Below are 12672 nucleotides of genomic sequence, written 5' to 3'. Positions count from 1 at the left end.
TCACTTGTCTCAGTGACTGGCCCATTGATTATAAGGGTAGCTTTGTGATCTGATGTCTGACTGGCTTTACGCTCCCTAAAGGAATTCTTGGTGTCTTTATTCTCAGGACGTGACTCCCACATCAAACACTGCATTACTGCTAAATCTGCTCCACACTTGCCTTTAGTTAGAGTAACATACATCTTGCACAGATTTCATTTGTATGTTTGTGTTTATCTCAGACACTCAACAAGAGATGCATTGAAGCAGCAGTGATGACTGGCCTAGCGCTGAACTGCACTATAAACAAGAAATCTCTTTTTGATCGAAAGCACTACTTCTATGCTGACTTGCCCGTAAGTATTTCTTTGTATGCTGAGTAAAGTTATATTGTTTTGTTGATATATTGAAAAAATAATTTCTTTGAGACTCTGAATATAGCATGAGTGTGTTTGTCTCTTACCAGAAAGAATAATAGGAAGAAACAGTTCAAAACTCATCGGTTTCCATTGTTTTCTGTTCCTTGTTCAGAGACCAACTGTATTGCTCAGTCTGCTGAGTAGGTGGAAACCTGTGCCCTGGCAGTCTTTCTCCCTCTCCATATTGAGCACTGGAGACAGCATGCATCTCACAAAAGTGAGTACACCCCTCACATTTTTGAAAATCTTTTATTCTATCTTTTCATGTGACAACACTGAAGAAATGACAGTTTGCTACAATGTAAAGTAGTGAGTGTACAGATTGTATAACAGTGTACATTTGCTGTCCCCTCAAAATAACGCAACACACAGCCATTAAAGCGGGGTTCCACCCAAATTTTGAACATTATCTCTATGCATTCTCTTCCTTGCCTAGATGCTGACATGCTGTGTAAAAAAATTTAAATCGCCGTAATTACTTTTTTTTTTTCTAATCTTCTTTGCACTTCCTGGTTTTCCTCCCATGGGAGTAGGCGTGTTTCTAGCCTCTCCCAGACCTCCCACAGTCCCTGGGAGCTAGTCTCAGGCTTCCCAGCATGCATTGTGCAACAGCGTCATCACAACATCTCTGCTCCCAGCATTCACTGCATCCAGGAAATAAATGCTTGTGGGCTTCAAATGCCCACAATGAAGATGGAAACCGCCTTCAGTGAATTTTATAAGTTATTCTTTACAACGAAATCGGACACAGGCGGACTTATTACACAGAACATGTGAGTAGATAATCATGAGAAGAAAAGTTTGTGAATGAACTCCAAAAAAAAAAAACGATAGATAGGTGGACCCCCGCTTTAATGTCTATGCTGCTGGCAACAAAAGTGAGTACACCCCTAAGTGAAAATGTCCAAATTGGGCCCAAAGTGTCAATACTTTGTGTGGCCACCATTATTTTCCAGCACTACCTTAACCCTCTGGAGTTCACCAGAGCTTCACAGGTTGCCACTGGAGCCCTCTTCCACTCCTCCATAAAGACATCACCGAGCTAGTGGATGTTAGAGACCTTGCACTCCTCCACCTTCCATTTGAGGATGCCCCACAGATGCTCAAAGGTGTTTGGAGACTGGGTCTAGAGACATGCTTGGCCAGTCCATCTCCTTTACCCTCAGCTTCTTTAGCAAGGCAGTGGTCGTCTTGGAGGTGTGTTTGGGGTCATTATCATGTTGGAATACTGCCCTGCGGCCCAGTCTCCGGAGGGAGGGGATCATGCTCTGCTTCAGTATGTCACAGTACATATTAGCATTCATGGTTCCCTCAATGAACTGTAGCTCCCCAGTGCCGGCAGCACTCATGCAGCCCTAGACCATGACACTCCCACCACCATGCTTGACTGTAGGCAAGACACAATCGTCTTTGTACTCCTCACCAGGTTGCCGCCAAACACGCTTGACACCATCTGAACCAATTAAGTTTATCTTGGTCTCATTAGACCACAGGACATGGTTCCAGTAATCCATGTTCTGCTTGTCTTCGCCAAACTGTTTGCAGGCTTTCTTGTGCATCATCTTTAGAAGAGGCTTCCTTCTGGGACGACAGCCATGCAGACCAGTTTGTTGCAGTGTGCGGCATATGGTCTGAGCACTGACAGGCTGACCCCCCACCCCTTCAACTTCTGCAGCAATGCTGGTAGCACTTATATGTCTATTTCCCAAAGACAACTTCTGGATATGACACTGAGTACGTGCACTCAATATCTTTGGTCGACCATGGGGAGGCCTGTTCTGAGTGGAACCTGTCCTGTTAAACCGCTGTATGGTCTTGACCGCTGTGCTGTGCAGTTTCAGGGTCTTGGCAATCTTCTTATAGTCTAGGCCATCTTTATGTAGAGCAACAATTCTTTTTTTCAGATCCTGAGTCCTTTGCCATGAGGTGCCATGTTGAACTTCCAGTGACCAGTATGAGAGATTGAGAGCGATAACACCAAATTTACCACACGTGCTCCCCATTCACATCTGAGAACTTGTAGCACTAACGAGTCACACAATACCACGGAGGGAAAATGGCTAATTTGGTGCCAATTTGGACATTTTCACTGAGGGGTGTTCTCACTTTTGTTGCCAGCGGTTTAGACATTAATGGCTGTGTTGAGTTATTTTGAGGGGACAGAAAATTTACACTGTTATACAAGCTGTACACGCACTACCTTACATTGTAGCAAAGTGTCATTTCTTCAGTGTTGTCACATGAAAAAATATAATTAAAAACTTACAAAAATGTGAGGGGTCTACTCACTTTTGTGAGATACTGTGTGTGTGTGTGTGTGTATGTGTGTATGTGTATATGTGTATATATATATATATATATATATATATATATATATATATATATATTTTTTTTTTTTTTTTTTTTTCAATATATCTCTGCAGTAAATTAACCTTTTCCCACGCTCTATAACTTTAACCACTTGCTGAGTTGCAGTTTTTCTGCTACAGGGTGGCAGCTGTGTGCCGGGTCACATATATATATACATGATACCGCACTTTCGCCTGCAAGGGGCGCCTGCACCGCTTCTGCTGTGATTATTCACAGCAGAAGCCGATATGCGAGTGCCAGGCACTCGATGTCTGTTGGGCAGAGACTCAAACAGAGCTCTGCCTATGTAAACAAGGCAGAGTTCCGTTCTGACGGGGGGACGGGAGGGATTCTGTGTTCCTGCAAAGCAGGGACTCAAATCCATCTCTTCCCCTAGTAAAAGCAGCACACATAGTAAACACAAACACTGGCTAGGCACACAGTTACATCTTTGATCACCCTAGATGTTTAACCCCTTCTCAGCCAGTGTCATTAGTTTGTGTCCGATTGTCTGCCACAATATTGCATTGAAGTCCCGTTATACAGTGCCTTGCAAAAGTATTCACCCCCTTGGCTTTTTACCTAGTTTGTTACATTACAGCCTTTAGTTCAATGTTTTTTTAATCTGAATTATATGTGATGGATCATAACACTAGTCTAAGTTGGTGAAGCAAAATGAGAAAAATATATACCTAAAACTATTTTTCAGAAATAAAAAATAATTGGCATGTGCGTATGTATTCACCCACTTTGTTATGAAGCCCATAAAAAGCACTGGTGCAACCAATTACCTTTAGAAGTCACATAATTCGTGAAATGATGTCCACCTGTGTGCAATTTAAGTGTCACATGATCTGTCATTGCATACACACACGTTTTTGAAAGGCCCCAGAGGCTGTAACATCTAATCAAGAGGCACCACTAACCAAACACTGCCACGAAGACCAAGGAACTCTCCAAACAAGTAAGGGACAATGTTGTTGAGAAGTACAAGTCAGGGTTAGGTTATAAAAAAATATCTAAATCTTTGATGAGCCCTAGGCGCACCATCAAATCCATCATAACCAAATGAAAAGAACATGGCACAACAGCAAACCTGCCAAGAGACGGTCGCACACCAAAACTCACGGACCGGGCAAGGAGGGCATTAATCAGAGAGGCAGCACAGAGACCTAAGGTAACCCTGAAAGAGCTGCAGAGTTCCACAGCAGAGATTGGAGTATCTGTACATAGGATGACAATAAGCCATATGCTCCATAAAGTTGGGCTTTATGGCAGAGTGGCCAGAAGAAAGCCATTACTTTCAACAAAAAACAAAATGGCACGTTTTGAGTTTGTGAAAAGGCGGGAGATATTGTGGGAGACTCACAAAATATATGGAGGAAGGTGCTCTGGTCAGATGAGACTAAAATTTTACTTTTTGGCCATCAAAGAAAACGCTATGTCTGGCGCAAACCCAACACATCACATCACCCAAAGAACACCATCCACAGTGAAACATGGTGGTGGCAGCATCATGCTGTGGGGATGTTTTTCAGCAGTCGCGACTGGGAAACTGGTCAGGGTTGAGGGAAAGATGGATGGTGCTAAATACAGGGATATTCTTGAGCAAAACCTGTACCACTCTGTGTGTGATTTGAGGCTAGGACGGAGGTTCACCTTCCAGCAGGAAAATGACCCCAAACACACTGCTAAAGCAACACTTGAGTGGTTTAAGGGGAAACATGTAAATGTGTTGGAATGGCCTAGCAAAGCCAGATCTCAATCCAATAGAAAATCTGTGGTCAGACTTAAAGATTGCTTTTCACAAGCGCAAACCATCCAACTTGAAGGAGCTGGAGCAGTTTGCAATGAGGAATGTGCAAAAATCCCAGTGGTAAGATGTGGCAAGCCGATAGAGACTCATCCAAAGCGACTTGGAGCTGTGATAGCCCCAAAGAGGTGGCTCTACAAAGTATTGACTTTAGGGAGGTGAATAGTTATGCACATTGACTTTTTCTGTTATTTTGTCCTATTTGTTGTTTGCTTCACAATAAAAAATAAATAAATAAAAACATCTTCAAAGTTGTGGGCATGTTCTGTAAATTAAATGATGCAAATCTTCAAACAATCCATGTTAATTCCAGGTTGTGAGGCAACAAAACACAAAAAATGCCAAGGTGGTGAATACTTTTGCAAGGCACTGTAAGCCACTGTTTGCCGCCATTACTAGTATAAAAATAAATAAATAAAAATTCAAGTATATATCCCATAGTTTGTAGATGTTATAACTTTTGCATAAACCAATCAATATATACTTATTGGGATTTGTATTACCAAAAAACACAGTAGAATATATATTGGCCTACATTTATGAAGAAATTTGATTTTTTTCAATGTTTTTATTGGATATATTTTATAGCAGAAAGTAAAAAATATTGCTTTTTTTTTTTTTCGAAATGGTCGTTTTTTTGGGTTTATTTTGTTTAAAGTGCAAAAAAACAGAAAAATGCAGTGGTGATCAAATATCACCAAAAGACAGCTCTATTTATGGGGAAAAAAAATGACATAAATTTTATTTGGGTACAACATCGCATGACCATGCAAGTGTCAGTTAAAGTAACGCGGTGCGGTATCGCAAAAAGTGGCCTAATCATGAATGGTAAATCTCCCAGAGGCCAAGGGGTCACTATTATTGTTCCCCCAAGACATCCTTTGGTGATACTGTGGGATCTTAACTTGGTGCTTTCAGCTCTGCAGAGTCCTTGTTACATATAGGATTAAGATTGTTGTTTTTCAACTTTCGTTCCACCCATTCTAGCGCTTTATCATAGATTAAACCCTGCAATGGCTAAGTGTGTGGAAAGACTAATTTGCTGAATCGAACCTCCTCAGAACTAGAGGAAACCTTGTCCTCAAATTACTCAATAGCCTTGTGCTTTCCTACCATAGAGCTTTGCTATGAGCCATATCTATTAAAAAAACCTCCCAGAACTATGAGCCCTGAGCTGGTCCACAACCTTGCCAGGGACATTGTTTGGTACATCACATATTTTGATAAAGGAAGTTGAATTACCACATTTTCCAAATTATGAGCTTGTAGCTTAGCATATAACCTATGAGTATTTTCATTACATTGAACCAGTGCCTCTGCATTAAACACATTTCCATTTACTGGCAGACTGCCGTAATGCAAACTTGTTGCTGTGAGCCTGTGGCTGGCTGTTCAATAGGATAATTAACACCATTATTTCAAGAGACACTCTGGCCTAGCATGGTGGCATCATAGTTGTCTGGGGGTAATTGACACTCTTGCTAAGAGAGACACATCTTTCTTAGTGGTCACCCCCACCACATTTAATTTAACATGTTTTGTACATGACACGCGTGCATCCACATAGGCAGCAAACATCTCATTGATAAACTCATTGTTAACTCTAGTCTCCCCACTACACATTGTACTGCATAGAGACAAGTCTCCCGCTACATAGTCCATTGTGGGTCTCCCAAACGGAATCTCTTCAACTTCATGGCATCAATTGTCACAACTAGTTTTACAGTCAGTCTGTTTAATGTCTGCATGTGCAGTCCCAGCAATTAAATGAATACAGACCAACCAGTGCAGTAGACATCGCCATTTTCACTTCACTTGCTGGGTCTGGAAAAATCTCTCATTTCTCTTTGGCCTGCCATTTCACCCAAGCGGCCACAGGGCAAAATAACAGCAGGCTTCACTCTTTCCTTAGCACCCCTTGCAGTCACAACAGAAACACGCTCACTGTTTCCAGGGAAGACAGCAGGCACTTTCACACATGAACTTGGGCTTGCTGATACCACTTCACGCCCATCATTATTACCGGTAGTATTCCAAGTTATAGGGCATTTTGCCATATGATGCCCCCCATTGGCCACATACCAAGCAAGAACTGGACAACTTTACTAAGGAACTTCCCTCCTGGTGACTGCTGCAGCTGGAAGAGCACATACATCTTTCTGGGATTGCTGAGCCATATCACCCATGAAGCTTACGTCTCTCAGCAACACACTTTCTCTGATTACGATTGGAGATGGCACTTTCTCACATGAAGCTCTCTGACATGCAGGTTCTTCTTTCTTTGAAGAAAAGAAAATGTAGTAACTGCGCAGGTGAAAAATCATCATGAATCAAAAAAAGAAGCAGCTAGCAACCACACAACAGAACATATGTGTAAAAACATGTAAAACAACAAAAGATTGCTGTGCTAGTGTCTAATGAATAAACCTGGACAATAAATCCGGAAAAGTGTCCATATATGTGTCCAAACACTCCTCATGATTCCTGGAATGAAGGATAACAGAGACACCCAAAGTGCACCTTCCACAGTGAAGTATAAAATGTAGTGATTTAGTATATAATTAATATTATATTGGGTTATTATAGATGATTAATAAGTAAGTATTATTATAATGATGATGATGTAAGTACTCTTCCGCAGCAACCCAATTCTTCCAGAGAGATGCACTTTATTGACTTCCAACACAGAACAAAGTCCAAAGTCCACAGATGACAAAGAAATCCGACAGAGGAAATATAATTCAGAAACCCATCTCCTAGGCCTGTGCGTTCCCAGCCATGCACAGACAAGCCCCACTCATACACATACAAGCCTCACTTCCAAAAAACACTAAATGCCAGCTTGAATGTCCTCCATCAAATACTAGTCCACTAGGAGGGAGTTTCTGCTAGGTCAACCCAAAATACTCTTTGATCTTATTGTTACCTCGTCAAGTCTAATTACCATCAATAAATACTTCTACTATGGTCCTTTAAACAATGTACCCTTTGAAATGTTCAATTAGGTTTCCAGACCATACCTCACCTCACACACCTAGGTAGACTTGCATGAGATTAACACATTAAAGAGTCCCCTTGATATGTTAAAATTCAGTTGGACAAATCAACCAGTCAATTGAATTCTGGCCTGGTCAATATTGACTGCATGTGTACATACACACAACAATGTCCCACATAAATCGGTGAACATATTACAACATATACCCCCACTTGGGTCGGTTCTAACTACTAGAACTGACCCATAAATCAAACAACAAAAAATATCATTACGATTTAAGGTACTGGATGCTTTACAATGGCTCATATAAAATATGAAGTTGAAACTGGTTACATCTCTCTTCGCCAGCCTCTAAAATATCCCCATGAAACAGTTATTAGATAATATAACTTTTAGACCATGACTGGAAAAGGATTTGGTAAACGTCAGTGGCCCATATAGCTGTTAGGCCTTATTATATCACATCAAGATCTTGAATATTGCGCAAAGACGAGCTGATGTCACAGTCCATTCTTCGGTCGGACTTCATCACATCTCTCACCATCTCACTGAAAGTAAACTTGGTATGCTCTGGGAACTCCAATCCACAAGTCCAGGATTCTCTCATCTCCAGGCTCAAGCTTTTCATTTTTAAAGATGCTTTTACGCAAACACTCTACTTTCATCTTTATAGTAAGAAGAACTATCAATGTACCAGCACTCACTTTCAAGGTCAAAAGGTTTGGATATGGCAGTAAAAACTGTGCTTCAAACTATTTTCTTGCACTTGACATTCATGAGTCCATTTTTCATCCGGGTCACGGCACCAGTGTAGTGATTTAGTATATAATTAATATTATATTGGGTTATTATAGATGATTAATAAGTAAGTATTATTATAATGATGATGATGTAAGTACTCTTCCGCAGCAACCCAATTCTTCCAGAGAGATGCACTTTATTGACTTCCAACACAGAACAAAGTCCAAAGTCCACAGATGACAAAGAAATCCGACAGAGGAAATATAATTCAGAAACCCATCTCCTAGGCCTGTGCGTTCCCAGCCATGCACAGACAAGCCCCACTCATACACATACAAGCCTCACTTCCAAAAAACACTAAATGCCAGCTTGAATGTCCTCCATCAAATACTAGTCCACTAGGAGGGAGTTTCTGCTAGGTCAACCCAAAATACTCTTTGATCTTATTGTTACCTCGTCAAGTCTAATTACCATCAATAAATACTTCTACTATGGTCCTTTAAACAATGTACCCTTTGAAATGTTCAATTAGGTTTCCAGACCATACCTCACCTCACACACCTAGGTAGACTTGCATGAGATTAACACATTAAAGAGTCCCCTTGATATGTTAAAATTCAGTTGGACAAATCAACCAGTCAAGTGAATTCTGGCCTGGTCAATATTGACTGCATGTGTACATACACACAACAATGTCCCACATAAATCGGTGAACATATTACAACATAAAAGAGGTGCCCTTACCGGATAGACTCCACGTTATAGGAGCCTAGCATAGCATGGACTCACACACCCCATTAAGGATCCAACCATGGAAAGCAGATGAAGATGGCATTGAAGTCAGCCTTGCTGGTTTTTCCTTTTTCTTGTATTCTCATGCAAGTGATATAAAGGAAGAGAGGGATCGCCACATAATGTAAAACCATGTTATTTATTGAATGAGTCCACAAGTCCAAAACAAGTAAAAATATCCTGAGTTAAAATGTTCTGCATATCACAAACTGGCATAGTAAGTTGAGCATAGACTCCACCCTACTAGTTTCATCATAACTGACATCATCGGGGGTCTATGATGATGTCAGTTATAATGAAACTAGTAGGGTAGAGTCTATGCTCAACTTACAACACCAGTTTGTGATCTGCAGAATATTTTAATTCGGGATATTTTTACTTTTGTTGGATTTGTAGACTCATTTAATAAATACCACGGTTTTACACTATGTGGCGATCTCTTTCTTCCTTTATATCACTTGCATGAGAGAACAAGGAAAAGGGAAAAACCAACAAGGCTGATTTCAATTCCATCTTCGTCTCTTTTCCATAGATAAGCGAGTCGGCTGTTCCTTAGCTGCGGCTTGCTGGGTTTTCCAGTCGCTCTGGATCTTTTTCCAAGAAGGATTTCACCTTTAAACTTGCCATAGTCCCCTCATCCTCTGCCCATCAGCTGGGAGGCTACCCAAAACATTACAGTAGAAGGGGCTGTAGCAACTCTGACCAGTGGTCTTTGGGACAAGCTTACAACACACATCAACCCTGTCAAAGGTAGTCAGAAAGGCTATAACATCATCTGCAGGCAATATCTTTTGCAAAATGTCTTCTGGTCTAATGTCCCTAACATTGCTATGGGCAACAGGCACTTTTATAGTGGGCTTTTAAACAAATGTAGCTGTGGCTCCAGTTGGCAAATAATGTTTACACCAGTCCATTGCTGATTCCCAAACTGGCAGATTCTGTTTGGGCACCTGTAGGGCTTGCCCAAGTAATGAAATCTCTCCAGTGACAGAATTTTGTGTCTCGTCCAAAATCCTTTATATAAGTGGCCCATATTTAAGGCACACAGTTTACAAAGTCCATAGCAACTTGCATGGCTCCAGCAACTTGGTGCACCTTTTTTGATCTCTATTTTGTTCTCTCTTTAACTCTCTTTTGGATGCAGAACCTCTGTCACATACAATGTGTTTTTTTCAAAGACTATTTTAGCATATAACAAACAGTTCATTACAGAAGAACTTACTTGTTTAATGGGGATCAGCCACTTCCAAGTGGACGGAACTCCAGATCTGCCAGTCACATTCTTTTGAGGGCTTTGCTGCCTTTTTTATTCAACACAAAAGTTCTTTTATATCAGAATACCCATGCAGGGGTTTAGCATCACACAAAAGGAAATTACAGCTCCCTTGCTACTTTGGTCCGGTTGGACCCATAGTCTGTCTCTTTCCCCGACTGTAATTATGCAGTCTCCTGGCTAACCAGGCTTCTTTGTCCTTCTGTATCCAGACAGACTTTCACACTCTCAGGTGAGGGCCTGGGCAGCTTGCCTGTCTTCATGGCCAGACAGGCCAGAACACAGATACCTGCCTCATGCAGCACACCTCTCCTAGTGAGCACTGAACTATATTAAACTATAAACTAAACTATAGGGCCTATGCACATCTGCTCAAACAGCAGGTACTGATCACCATTAAAATATGGACCCAGGGTTGGAGGCTTCATCCAACCCAGCACTCCACAAAACCTCCAAGATCCATACCTGGATTTGCTAATGCTGGTGAAAGCTGAAAGGCCAGTTTTAGTCTAACGAGACCCATCTCAGAGCCCCTCTAACTGCATGGATGAGAATCCTGGGTGACACTAAACCCTGGTTACATCATGTATTGTGATTTATAGCTTTAGATATGTTTGCCTTCTAAAATTGGCCAGTTTAATTGGGCTTTTTGGTGACATTTTGCTATAAAAAATGCATTGTTGTTCCAGTAAAATCACCCACTAAATATGTTTGGCGACTATGCATACAAATATAACTGTAGAACATATTGTAATGTGTGTAATTTTCAGGAAATTAAATAATGCAGACATTTCATAATGACTTTGATCTGGAGTTAAACATATTCTGAAGATTAAATTATACATTACAGAGTTAATCCATATTCATAACACTACCTCACAGTGTCCCAGTAAGAAACTGACAGTGTCCAGTCAAAGTCAAATAGATAATTTGTTAAGACTTAGAAGAGGCTGATCATGTGTTTAATAGACAGCATGGTTACTTAACTGCTCTGTCTCAGGTTAATTGTTTCTCTATTCCCCAGAGAGAAGCCCAGATTCATTTGTATTTGGAAGCATTTACAAGTGTAATTCTGCACTGCTACTCCATTAACTGCTGTACTGTTTTTTGGGGCATATCAAAGTATGGGGCTTCTGTGTCAGACCCCTTCCTTTGTTATATGATATTGCTATAGGCTTGGAAATGCATACAAATTAGCATTGGCCATTAATAAGCAGTACATTTCCACAAAATTGACTACTGGACATTAAAGTGAATCTGGCATGGCAGCTAAATTATCACTCCCAAAAAACTCATCCAAATAACTCTAGTGCTGTGTAGAAACAACTTCTGTACATGTGGAGAGCCTTCAAACCAAGTCTGGTGCACAGCTCTAAACTTTAGCTCCAAGTTCTGCCTGTTTTTTTACAGCTCAATGGGGAATTTGCAGTGCGGTCCCGTTCTATTGAATGGGTCATGTTTGGTGGTCATACTGCCCACTGAATGCCACGGGAACTATATGCTATCTTTTAGGTGGGTGGTCAGGTGGCAGTAAAGCAATGCTTCAGCTGCATATATTTGCTGCCCATGTGAACAGGGCCAAAATAATTTGTAGACACCTTTTTAAGTGCCTGCTTTTGGGAATTTAAAAGGTTTATAATCACTTTCTTTTGTTTTCCCACCACTCGGTTCATATGGGATCAATTTTAATATCCATTACTTACAGATATAGTGGAGTTTAGTACTTGGCCTAGCATTGGAGGCGAGGAGAGCACCAGCCTTTATGTAGGCTCTAACTAGGAATACTATTTTACCATACATAGGGCTGTTTTCTCTACCCCCCATGGCTGCATGGAGTAGCAGGGAAGAAAAAGGAATGTAAGTATATGGTGCTGGTGATACAAGGAGAATAAGGTTTACTGATACAAGGTTCACATTAAATATTGGTTGCCATGCACAGTTCACTTTTAAGAATACTTAAGCTTACATTAGTTGTTGGAGAAGATCTAAAAGTGAACGCATGAGGATAGTAATATTGGAGCTGATTCTGGAGGTGTCGCCCTGATCTTAGGTAATCACTTACCTTGATAAATTAACAGTAAGTGAGGTCTGACAAGTCTTAACACCTAGTCTGTTTGGTGTAGCTCAGTGACAGACTATGTAGGGAAGCCAGAATCAAGAAGACGGCTTTGAAGCCTGCATTTTTGTCACGTGTTAATAGTGACTTCCAAATTAGAATGCTCACAGGTTCATTTTAAGCATATTTTATATTGAACCTATCAGGTCAAAATGTGTAAACAAATATTTCTGGTAATGTGTGTTACAGTAC

At 40.8% G+C, this 12672-nt stretch overlaps 1 protein-coding gene across 4 annotated transcripts in view; it reads left to right on the top strand.

Moving 5' to 3' along the window:
• Positions 1-12672, top strand: part of GATB (glutamyl-tRNA amidotransferase subunit B) — a 209308-nt gene that overhangs the window by 89532 nt on the left and 107104 nt on the right. For 3 of the 4 annotated variants that reach the window (XM_073605024.1, XM_073605009.1, XM_073605033.1), the window contains one exon: positions 222-335. The exons of the other annotated variant lie outside the window; for it this stretch is intronic. In XM_073605024.1, coding sequence (XP_073461125.1) covers positions 222-335 — 114 coding nt within the window. The remainder of the gene's footprint in view (positions 1-221; positions 336-12672) is intronic. 4 annotated transcript variants of the gene reach the window in all.

Source organism: Aquarana catesbeiana, linkage group LG01, assembly GCF_042186555.1.
Source record: "Aquarana catesbeiana isolate 2022-GZ linkage group LG01, ASM4218655v1, whole genome shotgun sequence".
NCBI lineage: Eukaryota > Metazoa > Chordata > Amphibia > Anura > Ranidae > Aquarana > Aquarana catesbeiana.
This window is presented reverse-complemented; position numbering and strand designations above follow the sequence as displayed.